The 21633-nt window shown below is 44.0% G+C and overlaps 1 protein-coding gene across 1 annotated transcript in view; it reads right to left on the reverse strand.

Moving 5' to 3' along the window:
- Window positions 1-20495, reverse strand: part of C3 (complement C3) — a 55145-nt gene extending 34650 nt beyond the window's left edge. The window contains exons 1-17 of the mRNA XM_080988026.1: window positions 20410-20495; window positions 16362-16554; window positions 13276-13438; window positions 12473-12543; window positions 11180-11265; window positions 10420-10502; window positions 9964-10054; window positions 8676-8778; window positions 8469-8589; window positions 7412-7527; window positions 7078-7224; window positions 5392-5604; window positions 3927-4121; window positions 2528-2689; window positions 2279-2408; window positions 1359-1430; window positions 135-335 (exon numbers count right to left, since the gene is read on the reverse strand). Of these exons, the coding sequence (XP_080844152.1) occupies window positions 135-335; window positions 1359-1430; window positions 2279-2408; window positions 2528-2689; window positions 3927-4121; window positions 5392-5604; window positions 7078-7224; window positions 7412-7527; window positions 8469-8589; window positions 8676-8778; window positions 9964-10054; window positions 10420-10502; window positions 11180-11265; window positions 12473-12543; window positions 13276-13438; window positions 16362-16554; window positions 20410-20480 (2218 nt within the window). The 5' untranslated portion in view covers window positions 20481-20495. The remainder of the gene's footprint in view (window positions 1-134; window positions 336-1358; window positions 1431-2278; window positions 2409-2527; window positions 2690-3926; window positions 4122-5391; window positions 5605-7077; window positions 7225-7411; window positions 7528-8468; window positions 8590-8675; window positions 8779-9963; window positions 10055-10419; window positions 10503-11179; window positions 11266-12472; window positions 12544-13275; window positions 13439-16361; window positions 16555-20409) is intronic.
- Between the last annotated feature and the right edge of the window lie 1138 nt (window positions 20496-21633).

Below are 21633 nucleotides of genomic sequence, written 5' to 3' on the forward strand. Positions count from 1 at the left end.
CACTGCCCAGGTCTCAGTACTGGAAGCCAGATTGGCACCCTCGTAGGAAAGGATTTTGCAGCTCGCTAACCAAGCTGTCCATCTCCCCAATATTGCGCCCCTGAATTTTTATTATTCACAAAAATTCTACTTGCTTCTTGCCAACTGCAGTTCATCTTCCCGTCTGTTTGCCTCCTTTATGGTTCTGATGTAGCGGCAACATTCCAGGAAGACATTCTGGCACTCAGTCTGATCTACAACGTATTGTGCCCGCTTCTCACAGCTGTGGCCCATGGGGTTGTCGTGCATTCCATCTTCACAGCACTTTCTTAGCACCCGATCCTGATATTGGCCGGCTGCAACATGCAAACATCATGAAATATCAAAGAATGTCTGTTCCCCACACCAGTGTTGTTCTACTGCTCATAACAGGAGTCAGAAGAAAGCTAAAATACAGACAAATGTTATGAATAAGCTACTAATTACCACGTCCTATTCTGGTCTGCTTCCAGGGAGATATGAAATGTGCTTTGAATTTTTGCTAGTTTTTATAGATTGCCATTTTATGATACTGCTTTATTGTTTACATCAGGGCACTTGGCAGGCTAATTCCCCTCCCTTCTTTTCCACAACCTCTTTCTCTCAACTCCAACAGCCTCCCAATTTCCATAAATCCTGAATGTTACTACATATATGTCCTTAACAGGCCATCTTGCAGGTAGGAATTAAAACTTCCATTTCCTTTTCAAATGCCAACTATTATACTCCTACATACCTAGGGAGTCCCCCGAGTAAGCAGAAATTACTACCATTGGGGGGGGGGTGTTGCCCAATTCACTTCCAAACCGATAGGCAGCAGATTGCTTAGTGTGATATTAGAGAGAATGAGAGTCAGGCCACTGGTACAGCACTGTCAACACTGACTGGCAGCTCCTCTTCAAGGTCTTTCCCAGCCTTACTGAGATATTTTTAAACTGGGGTTACTGGGGATTGAGCCTGATTCCTTCTGCATGCAGTGTGCGTGCTCCTTCACTACACAATGAGGTCCTCCACAATAATTTCTACAGGAGAACTTGGCTTTTCCTCTTGTTGTTGATACTGAGGTACAATGAGATACTTGCTTGATGGACAGTGATCTTTCTCTGTCAGACACTAGCCTGTTCCTTGAGAGAGCAGGAACTGGAAGCCACCTCAAAGGGAGAAGAAAATCCATCCACAGTGAGGACCATGCATGAGTATCAACAATCAATCCCCAGTGCCAAAGCTGAACAGGCACAATATTCTTCCACTCTTGTGCGCATTAGATGTTACCTTTTCAATCTGGCTCAAATTATTTTGATTTCCCGTGGCAAATGGAGCCTTTGCCGTGCATCACATACCTTTGCTTGCTTTGGATTCAATGAGCTGTACAGAGCGGCGTCGGCGTCTTGCAGGCTGAGGGCACTTTGAATCTGGAGTAGAAAAGGGAGGAACAGGAAGTAATTGTTTGGAACTGAAATAAGCGCCACTGTATTCTAATTCTTGTGGAGACTGACTTTATGCATGTAGACGTAAACGTGGCTCCCACCGAGTCCAACGGTGCTTACTCCCATGTAAGGCTTAACTACATGTTACACATGTGACAATGAACTCCTGATAGCTGCCATTTCTCATTAAGATATCTTACAGGGGGTGCAATGTGGAGTATTGCCAATTGTCCTGGTTGTTGAAGCTCTTTCTTAGAAATAGCAGTCTTCTGAGATTCGTCACATGTATTTGCATATCACACAGTGGGGAGTAGTGGGACAGTTCAGTCCAAGAACCCCCACCCCCACCCCACCCCCTGCCTGGCATCCTGGGGCATAACCTGCAGACAATGCCATGCTAGTGCTTGAGCCAGAAGAGAGTCTAAGCCCTAATAATAATAAATTTTTATTTATACCCCGCCCTTCCCGGTTCAAAAACCAGACTCAGGGCAGCTAACAACAAATTTAAAACACTTAATTATAAAAGCAGCATAAAACACAGTATAAAAACATGAATAACAATAAAATTCAAAAATCAAAAATCAATTTAGGGGAAATAAGCTTTAGCTAATCCCCAGGGCTAGCTGGCTGAATTGGTCCTACTTGGGCCGGCGAGGAGGCCAGGGGAGAATTAGCTGTGGGGTCTCAGAGCGGGTGATCTTCATAAAAGTGGAGGGGGAGGGAAGAGAAGGGAAATAAAAGATCAGGCTGAATTCAAATTAAAGGTGAAAGGTCTTTCTCACACTGGAACTCCATTGCCATCTCACCAGCGCCAACACCCTCCCCAATAATACCTGCTCTCTGTGGCGTGGAAAGCTTATTGCTGGTCACCAGGGCAAGTCCAGCGTCTTCAAACACACCCAGATTGTTCCTGCCACTGCCGGCTGTACATCCAATGTCACTCTTTTCCACTGAGTCCCATATCTGGTATGGAGGAGGCACAAGGTGATAGAAAAAATAAATGTATATGCCCAGCATGTTTCCAGTTGTAGGGGGAGGATCAAAATCCCACTGCTAACACCCCAAGGAATTTCTCGCCTCACCTTCGTTTGGGTAAGCTTGTGCTTCCTGTTTAGCACATAGACGCCTTTGTCCACGGCCACAAGACCAACCCGAGCATTTGGATCGCCTTCCAGTTTGATTTTCATTTGAGTTCCTGGCTGGTGAATCCGGTTGTCTGCCTCAGTTGCACCTTTCACAACCAGCTGTTTGGACAAAGGAAACCAGGTGGTTTAGTTTCATACATATCCAGTCAGATATTCATTCCCATTTCCATCTGGGATTTTCCGCTCAGCTGCAATTAGTATATTTTTTGTATTCTGTTTTGTATTCTGCTGATGTGGAAATATACATACTTTGAACCGTTTCATATGTAGCACACAATAAACATGCATATCTCAGTCATCAACAGTTATTTACAAATCAGTTACTTTCCCTGCACATCTCCAAATAAATGAATTCCCAAAGGAATAGCCCTTTTAGTATTTTCCAACAACAAGAGCCTTGCACACCACAGACAAAGTTTATTAAGTGGCTATGGGCCCAATCGCAAAGCCATATATGGCGGCAAACCTAACAATGTCTACTTGGAAGTCCTACTGCATTTAGCAAGACTTACTCCAACTTAAGTGAGGCTAGGATTGCAGCCACTCTTGCTACCTGGATTCCACAGTTCAATATAAACTTGTCATTCTAGCTCATTTCCCTTACCCAGGCATTGGGGAGGGACAATTAAGCAATGTCAAGAAAACTTGGGATGATTCTTCTGCCCCCGGATCAGGCCTGACTTGGGAGTGGAACTGAGGCCGGCTGACAGCGTTGGGCCCTGAAGGCCCAACTTGGGCACAGCTTCCCTCCCCACAGCTCTGGCCTTGATGAAGGAGCCAGTCATGGGGGCGCCTCATTGCGCCCCCTCAAAAAAATGTGCCCAGAGCCACCGCCCCTCCAGCCACCCATGTTACGCTATCTCTCTCGTCTTTTTGCCCCTGGATTAATGTTTTAGTTTGGACCCAAAAAAGATATTTGACAATAATCTTTGTAGTTTTCTTTATAAACTCTAATAAAATTTATGTTTCTAAAAAGAAAACTCCCTCACAAAATTCAGAGAAATGTGCATTTCCAAGGATAGCTGCATTTTGGTTCTCGTATCGTGTTAGGAAGTGCAAATTCAGTAAGTTTGCATTAAAATAAGAACTGAATTCATCTCCCTTCCCTAGTGTCAGGTTATTTACAAGTTATTAAAGGTGAATATATTTGCATGCATGTTGTTAGGTTCTACTCATTTTCCAACTAGAAACCAAACAGTTTTGTGGGGGAAACTCTCAAGTCATATGCTCTGAAAAGCTTTGAGTAGGGGAAGAGTTACTTTACACCTTTGATATGGCTGTAGGAAGAAGAAGGCTTGCGCTGATGTTGTAGGAATCCATGAGAAGAGCGACTTACCGTTCCCATGCAGGTATCCTTTACATCCACCCAGACGGAGTCGGCCACAATCTCATTGTTCGCCAGTTGGTAGTAAGCCACAATCCGGAAGGAAGGGATGAGATCCGGGGTGATGGGCAAGGAAATGGTCACCAGATTTTGTCCTGCTGCTTTGGGCTGCCTTCCAACCCTGAACACCTTCCCCTTAGTCAAGATCTGATGGTTGAAGAAGCCATTATTGTTTAACATGAAGGGAGTTAAGAAGCACTGATTTGTTTAAAGACTATTTATTCAAATATGCTAAGATAAATTAAATAGAAATACTTGCAAAATAACAGATAGGCTACGGATTTAAATATGTGAAATTATAAAACAATATGTTTAAAGTTAAGATGAAAACAGATAAAGATGTTAAGAGGATTAAGTAAATTTTATGAGATAGTATTTTGGAAAACGGTTACAATCATATACAATGAAATTCAGTCAAGGGAATTTGAGGAAGCCATTTAATTGTGATATTAACATTGGACCAATTTCAGTTATGATGTGTGTTGGTTTGTTTGTTTAAAAATGTGGGAAATTAATTTTAAAAATTGAAGGAAAAAAAGAAGCACTGATTTGTTTGAACAATGTGATGCTGCCATGGAGAAGCTCCATTCAACAATATGTGTCATACAAATGTTTTTCTCCACCTCATGCAGAACTGTGACATGGAAGAGTTTACTTATTTTTGTGGGCTCCGTATAAGTGCCATAATCACATGAAACTGTCCTCAACCCACAAAGGGCTGTAGGAAAGATTGCTGAACCCTACTTATCCTTTAATTTTTTTAAATATTTTTTTCTGGTACAGATTTTCCACATTCATACATTAACCAATACAACAATACATTGATCATTGACTTCCCTTCACCCCTTCAACATGGTTCATTTTAGTTACCAATTACTACTGAATATTCTAATTACTCCCAATTTCCCCCCCTCATTATTTCTCTACTTGATTTATATTGCTGAATTTACTCTAATCCTGTTAATGCCTTAACCTGTTTACAATGATTCTTCAGATATGCCACAAACACTTTCCAATCTTCCTTAAAAGTCTTTTCTTCCTGGTCTCTTCTTAGTTAAAGCTTGTTAATTCTACATACTCCACAAATTTCAGCTGCCTCTTCTCCCTTGTTGGTACTGTTCCCTCTCTCTATTTCTGAGCATATATCATTCAGGCTGCCATAGTTGCATAGAGAAACAAGTTCTTTTGATCACTGGGTACATCTGACCCTATTATTCCTAAAAGAAAGGCTTCCAGTCTTTTTACAAAATACCTTTTAAATATCTCCCCTCATTTCATTATATAACACCTCCCTGCTCCTCCATGAGGACTAGGCGCATGGCTGAAGACTTCCCTCTTCCCTCTCTCACCAAGACCTTCAATATTAACAGGTGTATGGAGACTTGGCCCTCAGGCTTCCATTCTGCCCAGTACTTACCATATAGGTGAAATATTGGATCTGATTCAGTACTTGTTGGTTGTTGCTCTTCACGTTGAAATTGATAGGCAAGTTGTCTCCAGCCTTGAGCTCTGTAGCTGTGACTGCCAAATGGAGAAAGTTTCCAGATCCTCCTTGGGTCTGGTATGCTGTAGCTATCATGGTCTTGGTTGCCTGACGTTCATTTAAAAGTTGGGGATCTCTGGTTTTTACCTACAGAAAATTGAACGTGTTGATCAGATCTCAGACATGAATCCATTAGTCCTTTTACATCCAACATTGTGAGAGAGGGTCCACACGGAGCACAGTTGAGTGTTTATTTATTATTATATTCATATTTATATCCTGCCCAGGGTGGCAATGTCCTAGTGGGGAGGAATTGGATAGAATCTTGGACCTATGAAGATCTATGAAACACCTCTGTTACGTAACCTGTATCTTCAGAAATAACTCCACTTTAATATGAATATTTGAAGTAACTGAAATTCAGAACACCCTTCCTCAAATATAGGATGTAGCAGTTATGGAGAAATTATATATATACAGTATATATATCACTGTGTTCTCAGCTACCAGGCCCCACACAAGCTCAGGTCGGGTCCTGTACTGTGCCTGGAATCAATGGGTCAGAATGGTGGGTCTTTTCAGTACCTCAGGATAAAAAGAGAACAGTGTGGTCTCTCAACCCTATTCAGACCAATGAAGATTCACATTATAGATTCCTTTAAAGCACAAGTTATCTTGGCTCTTGGGGGAAAGCCATCTTAAGTAACTTGTGAACTCCAGTCTGCAGTGTGAATGATGGCTGAACAACACGTCAAAGGTGCAGGTGAGATGGAATTGGTGAACTGCCATCAAAAGAAAGAAGAAAATTAGAATATAGTTTATTGGGATCTAAAGTTTAAAGAGTAAACACTGCGACTGAAGTCCCAATAAACCACATGAACCAAGTCAGACTGTTGCTCTCAAGGGGAACATAAGAAGAGCCTACTGAATCAAGTCCACCATTTAATCCACAATCCTGTTCACACAGTGGCCAATCAGATGCCTGTGGGAAGTTCACAAGCAGGTAAAGGTAAAGGACCCCTGGACAGTTAAGTCCAGTCAAAGGCGACTATGGGGTTGCGGCCCTCATCTCGTTTTCAGGCTGAGGGAGCCAGCATTTGTCCACAGACAGCTTTCCAGGTCATGTGGCCACAGAACACCGTGACAGAAACCAGAGCACACAAACATCGTTTACCGTCCCACCACAGCAGTACCTATTTATCTACTTGCACTGGCATGCTTTCAAACTGCTAGGATGGCAGGAACTGGGCCAGAGGAACAGGAGCTCACTCTGTTGCGGGGATTCGAACCGCCAACCTTCTGATCGGTGGTTTAGACCACAGCGCCACCCACGTAAGACTCAAACACAAGAGCACTCTCCTCTCCTGCAGTTTCCAGCAACTGGTATTCAGAAGCATATAGCATTTGACCATGGAAGCAGAGTATATCCATCAAAAATAGACTGAAACTGGGACCTCTATGCAAAGCATGTTCTCTCCCACTGAGCTACAGATCCCCACTCCCTAAAAAAAATCATAATTCAGTTGCTTTGGTTCTGTGTGCAGAAGATACACACAGGAACTGCCAATAGCACAATTCATGCATTTGAAGGGAACCTGGCACGGCCTCGGGGAGACTCACTGTGATTCTGAGCTCTTGGCTGTTTGCTGGCGTGTTCAGGATCAGCTTGGCCGTCCCATCATCCTGGGTGGTTCCATCAGCTACAATTGGCTCTGTCACCACAGGTACACGGGAAGCCGGGGAGCCATCAGGATTGGTGACAAACACCTAAGCAATTGAGAAGGAAGAGGTGAATGAACATGAGATGCAGCCATCTCTGCAGAGCCAACACCACTTTTCCCCAAGACATCCATGGATTTAAGAGATTTCCCACAGCTCCTTATGTTCGCCACTGTGGATTTCTAAGAGCCTGGGACTGGGCCATGAAAGGAAGAGAGACTCAGGTGAACATTACCATCAGTTCAAAGGGCATCCCCGGCTTGAAGTACTTGGGGGTTTTCGTGAAGTGGATCTGATAGGGCGATGTCACAAGGCTGATGCCAGATCGCTCAGTCACCACCATGTCGCTGCCTGCAGAAAGGAGAAGAGGGGACTCAGAGAAGGAATGAAGCCAAGCGAGGAGAGAGAAATCTTCACAGTGTTTCAGAGCCAGGCTCTCAGCATTTGCTCCAAATGGAATAGCTCCAGTACACAAATGTCCTGCCCTCCAAGTGATCCTTTACACACCTGATTGACTGCCGAAGAATCCCTGTGCATCGGATTGGCCATTGGATCCTTGCCAAAGAACAGGTCAGCCCCTCGATACACAATGCTCTATGTACTGGCAGTAGAATTGCCACCTGTCCCGTGTAATACAGGATCATCCAGTATTTTAATGCAGAATGCAATGTCCTGCGTTGATTCAATACAGGACACAGTTTGTCCTGTATTTCTACTCTGCTGCATGCTCTCTCTCTGTTTCGTTCTTGTTTGCGATTCTCTCCAAATACCTGCCCCTGCTCCTACAGGGAAGGGATTGCTAACTTGGCTGGAGAAACTGTCTCACTTCTTTCTTTTCCTTTTTTTCCTCCTTGCACCCTTTCCTTTATTTTACATATAAGCTAAACAAGCTATAGCTTGGGGGCCCCCAAAAATGTAAAGGAATAAAACCAGGATGTACATTTCCAAAATATAAGATAAAAAACAAATAAAATAAAACCTACATACAGCAACAGTGTTTTGTGTTGTGTAGGCTCCTGTGATCCTAGCCTGCTCCCTAAAATATCATTGGTTTGCTCATTTCTATATATAGGGTGCCTACATTCTGCATGGACTGGTTGCGTGACAACATGTGCAAATGGCTTTAGACACCTATTAGCTCCATAAATTACCATATAGCATATATTCAACACAAAAAACAGCAACAATTTGTTGTTGACAAAGGACAGCTGGACATATAAAGGGCCCCATTACCTTCAGTAGCTTAGGGCCTCATCAAACCTAAATCTGGCCCTGTTTGCATCATAGCTCACCTGAGTCAGTCATCACTGTCACAGAGACATAGAGGGAGTGCCCAACCAGCTCGTTGAGGTTCTGAAATCGCTTCTGCAGCATCGCTCTTGTCAGCACAGCTTCCCCTTCCCCGTCTGTAATCTGAAAGAAAGGAAAGCAAGAGTGTAACCAATGTGGCACATATGCGTGTGCGCACAACAGAACACACCCACAGGCACCTATCTTACTTCAATTCTCTTGAGTGAATCTGGAATACTGTGTTTGACATCATCTGTTTTCACTCCAAAGAGGACAAAGGCCACACCCTCCACATTCTTCCCATAGAGAAACCTAAAAGAACAAAAATGAATTGCAGGGGTCAATTTACAGAGGACATGGCTCTCAACAGCTACTAGCCATGAAAGCCGTGTTCTGGGGAGGTCGCTCTTGGGTGATTCTGTAGTGACCAATGTAACTCTTGTAAGCTTTTTTACTTAACGTTTTGTGTTTTAGCTGATATTATTTAACTTCAGTTAACATTACAGTCGTACCTTGGATCCCAAACACCTTGGTATTCAGACGTTTTGGCTCCCGAACACAGCAAACCCGGAAGTGAGCATTCTGGTTTGCAAACATTGTTTGGAACCCGAACATCCAAAGGGCTTCCACAGCTTCCGATTGGCTGCAGGAGCTTCCTGCAGCCAATCAGAAGCTGCGCTTTGGTTTCCGAAAGTTTTGGAAGTCGGACAGACTTCCGGAATGGATTCCATTCGACTTCCAGGTACAACTTTATACTGTTTTGTTAACTGCCCTGATCTTCCCTTAAAAAAAAAAAAAATTACTGACAGTTTAGATGCTTTCCTGTACAGTGGTACTTCCAGTTGCAGACGGGATCCATTCCAGAGCTCCGGTCAGATCCCGAGGTTTCCGCAACCGGAGGTGCCACTTCTGCGCATGTGCGCCGTGCAGAGCACTTCTGTGCATGCGCAAGCGGTGAAAACCGAAAGAATACTTCCAGGTTTGCCGTTTTCACAACCCGAAGTTTACATTATCCAAGGGTAATGTAAGCCGAGGTTCCACTGTAATTGCATTTTAAAAGCTGAGAAAAATGTAACTGTTTTGCAGACTCCAAAATTTCTCTGCAACTTGCATGTTCAGCTCAGTCACGGGATCGGGCAGCCTAGGCTTGTTTCCCCTTTTCCAGGCTATGTCGGTCGCACCCTGGTGGTGTTACATCAGTCACAATGCATGTAAAACACATTTCTGTTAATACCACATTTCCTTAATGCTAAGAACCTCAAAGCAGAGAATAAAGTTAAAACATACTGAATTTCCCTTTCATTTGTTGGGAGAGATGGAGTATGTGTTTTTTTTGACAAATGTAAGACACCCAACATACATCTGATAGTCCTAAGTTCATCTGCTTTTCTTCCTAACATAAAATCATACTGTAAATTCTTGTTTATTTGGACGTGATAATTTCATTTTATGCAGGTAATACCTTGTCTTTGCCTTTCCATAGTTGCAGACACCCACCTTGCAGTGATATCCACTCTGAAATCCCTGTCGCTGTCAATGTAATAAAACTTATCTGATGGCTCCACTGTTACTTCAAAGCTTGGCAGTACTAGAGGGGAAAACAGGGGAAGAACATATAAACATTCGTGGAAAGATGAGAATATATAATTGTGCCAGCAATTTCAATAGTATGAGCAATTCCAAGTGTCATGGTGGAAGACCAATGGGAGTATTCCCTGGGAAACAGTCAAGGGGAGCAATTCAACAATCCCTCTCAGTGCACTGTTCTGGGGGTTCTCGCGACCCCTTCACAAGCCAACTTCAGGAGCAGGGAGAGGGGGGAAGCCCAGTTGAACAAGTGGGCAGGGCTTTCACTGGCAAGATTCATCTGTTGAATCCAACCCAAGGGATTAAAGAGGAAACAATGCCTGTAATGGGCCAGGGGAAATGCTAAGCAGAGATGGTCCTCCTTACCATATTCCTTGACGTCAAATTGTGTGGTGAAGGTCTCCTGTGGCGAGTCTTGATACTTGGCCACAATCTTCCAGGTTCCCAAACTAGAGAAGGGAAAGGAAGGAATCTTCACTGCTTCTGCTTTGTCAACTCCTGATATTAAAGGTGAAATCAGAATGGGCTGCAGGGCCTCTTCTCACCATGGGTGAGGTAAGGATATAGTCTATGTCCCTTAATGCTCATTCCCCCAATGGTGGTCGGAATTAAAATGGTGCTTAGGGTCCTCTCTGGAGGACAGCAGAGAAAAGCACCATGGCTGAGGGAGGGGGATGATTATGATGCAGTAGAGGGCTCAGCCTTGCCAAAGTGCCAATTTGCTCTACGTGGGGCTACCTTTGAAGGTGACCTGGAAACTACAACTAATCCAGAATGTGGCAGCTAGACTGGTGCCAGGGAGCGGCCGCCAAGACCACATAACACCGGTCTTGAAAGATCTACATTGGCTCCCATTACGTTTCCGAGCACAATTCAAAGTGTTGGTGCTGACCTTTAAAGCCCTAACAGCCTTGGTCCAGTATACCTGAAGGAGCACCTCTACCCCCATCGTTCAGTATGTTATTATATACTAATATTGATGACAGCTTGCAGTGTTTTTTTTTTGTTTCATATGAAACCCCCAAAAGAAGGATAAAGGGCACTTTGTACATTGATGAGCTTTCTTCTCAGGTTGCTGTTTCAGCTCACTTTCTGCACAAATATTGTAGTATTCATGGTCAAATACCTGACAATCTCAGGTAAGTTGTAAGGCCGGATGTTTGTTGAAGTGGGGCTGATGGAACTCTGGCTGACAATAATGCCATCTGGTGTCTGGGAAGGAGAAAAACATGTTTCAATGGTTGCTGAAGGAATGAAAAATGATTGCACTCAGTATTCATAAGGCGGAAAAGCAAATTCTCTAGATAGGTAGAGCTTTAGTTCTAGACTACCAAGTCCTTGATCTCGGCTTAGCCACAAAGCTTCCAGGATGGCTCTGGCCTAAACCATTGTGAAGATAGTTAATTTAATTAATTGGTTTACGAGATACACACACTGATTTTTGAGGAACTCCTCCACAAAGTGGCTTTCCGTATTTGAAAACACCAATCTTTGAAAACACAAAACCAGTAACAATAAGCAATAACACATTTAGGAATCTCCAGCCTTGCTTCAATTAGCTATCCTTGTAGTACAAGAGATGGGGCCAACCTAACCTCTACAGCAATCATATTCCAGTACGGCTGAAAAACAATACATGGCCGGCTCATGAGGCAAGGTGAGGTGATTGCCTCAGGAGGCAGGATCTATAGGACCAGCAGATCCAGTCTCCAAGGAATGTATTGCCTGCTGCCACAGAGGCAGCTACAGCTGTGGGATGCTCCTTGGAGGCCAGATCTACTCCTGTACAGTGATCTCTTGGCAAATAGGACTTTCCTTATTCCTGTTGTAAGTCTTTCTTTTCTCTCCCTTGTTTCTGATGCAGATCTTCTCTCACCCCTTCTTCCCTGGCAGAGGGGCGCCATTTTGTGGTTGACCTCAGGCACCAAAATGTCTTCCGCCAGACCTGCTATTGTGTGTGCGCTCACCACACCAGTCCAATTGCCTTTACTACTGAAGCAGGCACTCTGAACTAGCTCTTAAGATACAGGCAGGAGGACAGAAGAGAATAACCCCATCTTGCCACTTTGGGCTCCTTAAAGGAGGAGCAGGAGAAATAAATGGTTGTGTGACGGAGAGGAAAAAAGTAAACAGTCTGATGCCCCCCTCCCACCTCATCCCAGTATAGTTCTTTCCCCAAGGTCTTGGGGTGAGATAGTTTTCCATGATACCACTGCTGGGATGAGCCAGCACTGCCAAGGTCTGAAATGGCATTTAAGGAGTTATGAAAAATGCCCATGCTTCCTAAGAAAAGCTACACTGAATGGCCATCACTCTTTCTGTGATATCGCCGCAGAACATTTAGTGACGCACCAACCAACACTGCAATGTCAGGCGGCCAATGCTGTACTCAACACACAAACAAATATATGCCTCTCACCTCAAACTCAACAATCACAGGCTTATCCAAAAGCTCCATGTTGTGGCCCACAGAAAAGACACGGTAGCGCACTGAGAAATAAAAGAGAAGTATTTGAGTTTGAAAAGAAACAGAAAGGGAAAAAAACGAACCATTCTACACATTTGGTCTGAGAGTGTGTGTGTGTGTGCGCGCGCGCGTGCGTGTGGGCTCACATCCGTATTTTGAGATGTACAAATCTTGCAGGGTTTTTTTCCTTATTGTTTAAAGATAAAAAATACCAGAAAATAAATCCATTTCTGGTAGTGGACTATGGCATGGTGAAGGTGCACTGCTCACCTGACCTCCCTCTGGCTGAGTCACTGCCGCATAGCAGCAGAGAGAGGGAGGTGCAAAGCCAATCCAGTGCTCCTTCTGGTAGTCTGCACTGTGTCAGCCTCTCCTCTCCTCCTCTTTGGGGCAGTAGGTCAGGTGAGTGCCACAGTCCCAGCAAGCTGTCTGATACTCTCACATCCCATGGTGTGCACATCCATTTGCTTTGTCCCACGGTTGCCTTTTGCAGGAGAGAGGCTGCTGGTTCTTTAAAGAACACAAAAACCTACAATACCTGAGTGATGATACACAGAACTTTTTCAGACCAACTTGAGTTGTCAGGTGTGTGTGGTGGGGGTGTTAATATTTGTCTAGCTCTAGTTGTAATGAGGGATGCGTCTAATAATAGTAAAGATCTGAAACATAAATCAAAGGCTGATCCCAAGCTGGTCATCCACTCTATACCCCCTTACTGTGGTCCCAGATAAGGTGGGGCTAGCAGAAGGCATCACCTGCAGATCCAGGGGTGTAGATGGTTTTATCTGTCTGAACGAAGAGATATCCACTGTGGAAGGAGACCAGAACCGTCTTCTCCAATGTGAACTGAGGACAGCTGGCCTGGACAACCACATACTGGTTTTGCTTGGAATCCTTTTTCATGTCTTTGGCAGGAACCTGCGTGAGGGAATCAGGAAAACTTGTTTAGGTTAAAGGGCTGGAGGGGGGCAGAATAGAATGCCCTGACCTCCTTGCCCTGCAGCTAAACTCATTCAGATGTTTAACTCTACTGTTTGCTTGACACTTTGTCATGTGGGATGTAATCCATTGGTATGGTCAAATGCAACATTCCTTATTTCCTTAAAGTGGGCACATGCAGGGGGACATCCAGTCAGTGTAAATGCCTGTTCCACTGGTCTGGAGCTTCCTCTCCCTGCATGTGACCCGGGAGATGGGCATCGCTCTGGCTGACTCTACAAAAGAGCCGAGCCATGCAGCCACTTTCTCAGTTCGTCTTGTCTCTTATTGCTCTCTTGCTGATCTTTTGCTACCATGCTGCTCTCCTGCAGCCATTTTGTTATCTAAATGTAATGTTGCTGTCTGCTGGCTCTCAGCCAGCAGCACATGAGTTCAGTCTCCATAAGAGATGAATTCACAGTTTCTTTGTATAACTACCAAGTAAAGTCTGCCTTTCAGGGATCAAATCGTGAACTGAAATGTGAGTAAACTTTTTGTTACTTTACTCAGAAAGACTCTCGTGCCCTTATTGTTTTAAGAGGGATTAAAGGGGACACCAGGAAATAATCTTAACTAAGAGATTCAAATGAATCTGCAAACTAGCTTCCAGCTATATTGAGGGGAATTTGCTCTGCTACATCACTTACTAGCGTGAGTGGAGGAAGGATAATACTTATTCAATCTATCCTTCCCTACAATCCTTAACATTCCCACATGTCACTGGGTCAGAGACACCCTGTCAGCTGCAGCTTCCTCTACCTTGTACTTACATAAGTAATTTCAATGCATTTCAGGGGAAGGGACATGCCAAAAAAAACAACATAGTTATTTACAAAATGTTTACGCACTAAATAAACACACCACAATAGTGAATACTACTCGTATGATTGCATGATATTCATTCCTGACCTCAGACAAACGTGAATATAGTGGGAATTTCTGCTCCCATTTCTGTGTCTGACAGAATTCTATAACATCCCTAAGCTCAGCCCAATTGAAGTGTAACTCCTTTCTCTGACAAGGTAAATGCAAATCATTCAGCAAACAGTTGGCACAGCATCAAATATAGCTGCTGACTGGCAAGTAAAACTGAAGTGTGCAAGAGATATAACTAAGGAGCGCATAAGTAAGCTGGATGACCTTAAGAAAATAAGTTGTTACTATAATTTATTATTCAGATGATTCCCAGAGCATTTGGAAGATGGCAGCTCAGAGTGGTTCTTGCATGACAGGCTCACTGAACACTTCAAATAAATGCCGTGGACGTGCTGACAACAGAGTTTGTCCATAGTCTGACATTCTTCTCTGCTCTTAATGCAAACAAGCCAAGAGACATGACCGCACACTTCATTAACTCCAGACTAAAGAGACAATACATAAACTTGCCAAAGGCACTTTAAAAATAGAATTCAGATATTTCAGGTTCCCTCACCTGAAACCGTAAGGCAGAGCCAAACTGTGATTAATCATAGAAGAAGGCCTGAAATATGTATTCATAAAAGACCAAGATACATGCTGCTCACCATGCCAAACAGGGCCAGATTCAGGTTTGATGAGGGCCTAAGCCATTGAAGGTAATGGGGCCCTTTATATGTCCAGCTGTCCTTTGTCAACAACAAATTGTCACTGTTTTTGTGTGTGTTGAATATATGCTATATGGTAATTTATGGACCTAATAGGTATCTAAAGCCATTTGCCACTGTTGCTGTATGTAGGCTTAATTTTATTTGTTTTTTATCTTATATTTAGGAAATGTACATCCAGTTTTTTCCCCCTTTAATTTTTTGGGGGCCAATCCCCTGGCTCTGAGCCTTCTTACCTTGGGGGTTCCCCAGCTGGTGCTTCCCCCCACTCCTCTGCATCCAGCCACTAGCAAAATCAAATCCATTAAGATGAAACATCAAAATGGTAAACCACTATTCTTAGAATCCTTCCTTAAGTATTAGGAATAACACCCTATAAAAGTGTTTCTCAAACTTGACTCTCCAGCTGCTGTTGGACTACAAATCCCATCATTCCTGGTCCTGCCAGCTAGAGATGATAGTAGTTGTAGTCCAACAACAGCTGGAGACTCAAGTTTGAGAAACACTGCCCTACAATCGGCTATAGGGCAACCCTGTACAGTGCAGTCATTCAAAAGAATCTTGCAGTTCTGACTTTTAACAGCAGTTTGATCACCTGCAATGGGCAAATTATGTTTAGACCTTGTGCGAAGAATGAGTTTCATGGGTGAGTTTCTGCAGATCAAGGCACAAAGGTGGGCGAGACTGGTATTTATCTGGGTTGTCAACCTTGACATTTTTCAGGCCAAATTTACTGCTGACCCTGCCAGAAAGCAGATACTGAAATATGACCATTGCATGCGTTCACACAAATCCTCACAAATATATTTTACTAACCTCTAAAGCTGGTCTGGGAACTAACAATCTGGATCTTCTGATGTGTTATATCAGGCTTCCTCAACCTCGGCCCTCCAGATGTTTTGAGACTACAATTCCCATCATCCCTGACCACTGGTCCTGCTAGCTAGGGATCATGGGAGTTGTAGGCCAAAAACATCTGGAGGGCCAAGGTTGAGGAAGCCTATGTTATATTCAGGTCTGATCAGACAGCATTGTACTTTCTTTAAATTTCCCATCGTCAGGCTTGATAGCACAGATGATTTGCCCTTCCCTCACCCCTTCCGGAGTTTCTCTTTTTATATGCTAACCCGCCTACCTCAAACCTAATGGACAAACTGCACAATCGTATGCATGCCCTACTGCGTTCAATGGGACTTGCTCCTAGGTTGAGTGTGCACAAGTGTGGAGCTTGATTTTTGCATACATTATGGCACCGTCCCTAACCATCGCTCTGCACTCACCTTTATGGCTGGCGTCACCATCATGCCATTTGCTGGGTTCATGGGAACTTTGACCATATACAAGGTGTTTTTCTTCTGTGGGAAGTCATGGACAGAGACGGTGACCTCGGTGTCAAAGTTGCTTCCATGAGCCTCCACCACAATCGTCTCATCCGTCTCTACTCGCAGGACACTTGGGGTGATGAGGGAGTAGCTACAGAGGAGAAAAAGTTCATTGCAGTGAGTCTGTTTGTTGCATCTAAATACCTTACCACAGCTCCACCATGCTGCATTTGCTGCCTTCTCTTGCTTGGGGAAATTAAAGAAACAAATGGTTTAAGAGGCCCTCACTTATAGGCAGGGTGGGAGGGGCATCACGATTCTGAATCCCCCCCCCCAAACCTCCAAAGCCATGGTCCAGTCTTTGTCCTGTCACCTAGAATAATAGCAGTACATTTCCAGTGACAGAGAGGCTTCCATCCATCTCCTCTGCTTAGCCAGTCATAAAAACCACTATCAGAATATCCCTCCTCTGTCCCCATCAAGAGAAAACAGTTCCAGAAAGAATGAGGAGGAAGGATTTTTGTCCAGGCACATTTCTTGATGGAGGTAAGAATGAGGAAAAGGGTTTTTTTCTTCTTCTGTTGTTTTTTGCTTTTGTTGTAAAATTAGGGCGAGAAAACTGCATAATGGAAGTTCATACAGCAGCCCAGTTTTTCTTCCTTTGCTTAGGTGGTTGTGAGAAATGGTGGCATGTGGGGGAGATGAGAGAATTCTGGAGGCTTCTGTTGAAATTGCAAACTGTCGTATGTGCAGGTCTAGAGATAAGATTGTTGGGCTAGCGCCTGGGAGTCCAGTCCTGCCTTCAAAACCTCACACAGCCATGAAGCTCATATTACACTGGGGTAATTGCTGTAGTTTTATATTGGTGAATGATATATGTTGCCTGCAATCCTCTGTCCACTTGCATTGAATCGGAAAACAAGCCTGGTTGAATTAGTATTACAGCAAAATTACTCACAACAGAAAAGGATGGAGACTTATGTAGGTGCTGTACATGTGACCTCTTAGGAAATGTATACAATGTGTTTTAAAGATTCCAAGGAATCGGGGTGCCAACTTGAATAAAATACTTGGGGGGGGGGTAAGCCCCACCCCACATAATCGATCACATACCATTTGAATGGCAATGCCCAACAACTTGGGTGGCGGGCAAAGGGACCTTGGCCTTTAAGAGTTGGCTCCTATGCAAGGAAGACTGTAGGGCCCTCATCAATCATTACTTTCTAACCTCAGCCATAATGTGAAGTGAACATCTTACTTCCTCCTATGAGATCACACCACAATTTGTTCCGGAATCGCACAACAGTAATCTGGATGTGAACACCAGCTGCCATTCGATGCATAAGTCTTGACATTAGATATTGCACTTTTTCCTCTTATGTTTGAAATTTGTAAGCACCAATAGGGAACTGGTTACTACTTACTAGCACTCTAGATAATGCTGTTGTTTTAGCTGATTGTATATGATGCATATTTTATTGTTTTATGTTTTGTAAATGGCTTTGAGAAGGTTTTGCCTCTAAGCACGGTATAAAAACATAAGGTTGGGGTCCCTTCATGAAATCCCTGACTCCTTCCAATGTTAGCCAAACATAAGAAGGTCAGCAAAAAAAGGGGGGAAAGGGTCTAGCTCCCTAATGTGTGTGCTCTCGTGTACCTTTTTTTTAGAATTAGAGGTTGGGTTCCTATTCAGTCTAAGGCAACAAAAAGATTTTAGGTTTGGATTCAATTCTACTTCACTTTCAAGAAACCCTCTCTAAACCAATAAATTAGAGTTCAGGTTAAGTTCAGCGACTTTTTGATTGTAACTTTTTCATTTTTGGACGTACTAACTTTTGATTTATGCCTGATGAGGACATTTCCACATTTACTCCATACGCTCCCCACATCCCATCACAACAGACACAGAGTGGTGACATCTGACAAAAGTCACCTCAAGGCTCCTCTAGCTCAAGGCCCCTGCAATGTAGCAGTGAAGGAATCTTTTTGCCCAACGAAAGGATTGAAGCCCCAACCGTGAGATTAAGAGTCTCATGTTCTATCCTAGGGTGTCAGTGTGCCAAGGATACTTCTCTGTTTGAAGGGCTGTTGGAGGACAACCCTCTATTATTTGAATGAGTTCTCTATACAAAGAGCTATCTGTTCAAAGTTTGACTTAATGATAATGAACCTAACAAGGGAGAGCAAGGACCTTGCAAAGATCGCCCATTAACAGCATGGTAAACAGGCACACAAGGGAAACGGGTGGCGCTGTGGGTTAAACCACAGAGCCTAGGACTTGCCGATCAGAAGGTCACGGTTTGAATCACCGCGAAGGGGTGAGTTCCCGTTGCTCGGTCCCTGCTCCTGTCAACCTAGCAGTTCGAAAGTACAAGTAGATAATAGGTACCGCTCTGGCAGGAAGGTAAACAGTGTTTCCGTGCACTGCTCTGGTTCGCCAGAAGCGGCTTAGTCCTTCTAGCCACATGACCCAGAAGCTGTATGCCAGCTCCCTCGGCCAATAAAACGAGATGAGCGCTGCAACCCCAGAGTCAGCCACAACTGGACCTAATGGTCGGGGGTCCCTTTACCTTTACCTTTAAACAGGCACGCAGTTCACCTGGTCACACTTTCCTCTCCCACCTTATGGTGAGAGGTATTTCATTCCTATATAAATTGTAGTAATCACTGCTAAAGATGCATCTCTATATAGACAGCAGCATACAGATTTTATGAAAAACCTGTGTCCTCTTTTAAGGTGATGTGTTTCCTCTTTTTTGATTGTGCGTAAATGCAGGACTGGTCATTAGGCAGAGGGAAGTGGCCATCTCTGGAGACAGATGGCAGGGGGCGAGTGCCAATGGCAAAATGTTGGAAGATGGAGCTGTTTGTAACCCCTAAACTAGCCTGCTGCCCCTCGGCGCAATGGAGGTCCAGTCACTAGTGTAAAAATAAGATTAACCCTGGCAATTTGGCAAGCTTCTCTACACAGAACTAGAGGGGATGTCACCTTGCCCTTTGCCTCAGGTAGAATTATTATTATTACAGTGGTACCTCAGGTTAAGAACTTACTTCATTCTGGAGGTCCGTTCTTAGCCTGAAACTGTTCTTAACCTGAGGTGCCACTTTAGCTAATGGGGCCTCCAGCTGCGACTGCACGATTTCTGTTCTCATCCTGAAGCAAAGTTCTTAACCCGAGGTACTTTTTCTGGGTTAGCGGAGTCTGTAACCTGAAGCGTCTTTAACCCGAGGTTCCACTGCATTATTATATTTATACCCTGTCCACTATGGGTGGCTTCCAGCACATATAAAAACATAATAAACATCTTGGTAAATAAAATGTCTTGGTAATTAGTCATTTTACACCACAACTGACTAGCATTCCAACACATGTACACGCAGCAGAACAAACACACATGTAATTGTCAGACATACCATGAAGCCTAAATCAGGATGACTAAATGCAAACTTCATGCTCAGAGGTGATCAGAAACTGGAGACAAGTAACAGGGAAGGGCTGTTGCCTTCATGCCCCGATGGAGAGCTTTCCAAAGGTGGGCCACTCCAGGGAGGCAAAATGCGAGATCAGCTGGACCCAGAGACACAGTTTGCTAAAGCAGGATTCTTCTGTCCTTCCATGGCTTCTACACTTCTTGTACAAAGAACATTTCTGCCTGTCAGAAATTCAGAGCCGGCCCTGCCAGTAGGCAGTGAAGTGGCTTGCTTCAGGCAGCAGACTTAGGGGTATGGCTGGAAGCAGCCAGTTCGTGATTATTTTAAATGATATTTCCATCACTATGGTGGTGAGGGGCCAGGGGGAGAGTGATATTTGGATTTTCTGCTGCAGGCAATCCCACCCCTCACAAAAAAAAACTCTTCACACTACATCTGAAGCAATTTTAAATCACCCCTAAAAGGACCAGATTCCTGAATTTGATGGATCTGCTCAGCTTCCCTGTACAGAAAACTCCCCTTGCTTAAGAAATGCAGTGCTGCTGTGAACTGCTGACATCTGACATGTACTTACAGTTGGCTGTGAGAAGAAGTCGGGAAAGAGACCAAGAGGGCAGTCACCAGGTAGAGAGCAGTCCCCTCCATGGTGATCTGGAGGAACAAGAGAGGCAGGTTACCGTCTCAGTATTTATCCTCTGAGCCCCTGTCCAAGCCCTTTTGCAATCTCTCTGTGTTTAATCAGTAAATGGGGAGGAGTTTGAGCAACCTGGGAATTTCAAAATAAATTAGCAAGCCTGTCAAAAATGACAACGATTTGTCTTTTTCCTCCCCCCTTTTTTTTTACAGCAACAGCTAAACAGTATGTTTGTGCAACCTGCTCTTGATAATCCTGGTGGGAGTTGGCATACTATGCAAACATGATCTGGGCCAATCCTAGGTTCAAAAGGCCGACTGAAAACTTTCTCTTTCTGACACACGCACACACACACACACATACGAACACACACACCACTGAAGATTCCAGTCCTGGGGCGCAGCTTCCCAACCTATATTTATCCCCTAAGAAGGAAGTCTTGCATGGTCAATAGCAACAAGAGGTCTTTCCAATTGCTTTGAACTTCTTGGCATCTTGGCATCTTGGCTTGAGACACTTGTATCACAAGAGCCCTATGCAAATGTTATTTTTTTTACTTATTACACACAATTATTTATTTACCTGGGAGAGACTGCGGGTGGGCCTTGGGCTCACCCATTGCCTCCCCTTTCCTCCCCCATTTATCTCACTACTGGTAACGAGAAAAGTTAAAGTGTGCAGAAGGGACAACAGGTCTACCAGATGATACAAACATCCTCATCCTCATCACTGTACCCCGTCCATCAGACTGGATTGCTCCAGCCTCTCTGGGTGCATACCCTCCAACATTTCTCCGATGAAAATAGAGACATCCTATTCCATAATGATAATTTTACTATTTATACCCCACACATCTTTCTGGGTTGTCCAGCCACACTGGCCGGCTTCCAACATATATAAAAACATAAGAAAACTTTTTTTAAAAAACCTAAAAAAACCCTTCCCTATACAGGAGTGCCTTCTGATGGCTTGGGGATCGAATAACTCCATACCCGCCAACATTTATCCAATGAAAATAAGGACATCTTAAGGAAAAGCGGGACATTCCAGGATCAAATCAGAAACAGGGATGGCTTCTCTAAATCAGGGTCTGTGGGTGGCTTCAAACATATATAAAAGCATAATGAAACATCAAGCATTTAAAACTTCCCTACGCAGGGCTGC

Source organism: Podarcis pityusensis (assembly GCF_964106645.2).
Source record: "Podarcis pityusensis genome assembly, chromosome: 17".
Lineage (NCBI taxonomy): Eukaryota > Metazoa > Chordata > Lepidosauria > Squamata > Lacertidae > Podarcis > Podarcis pityusensis.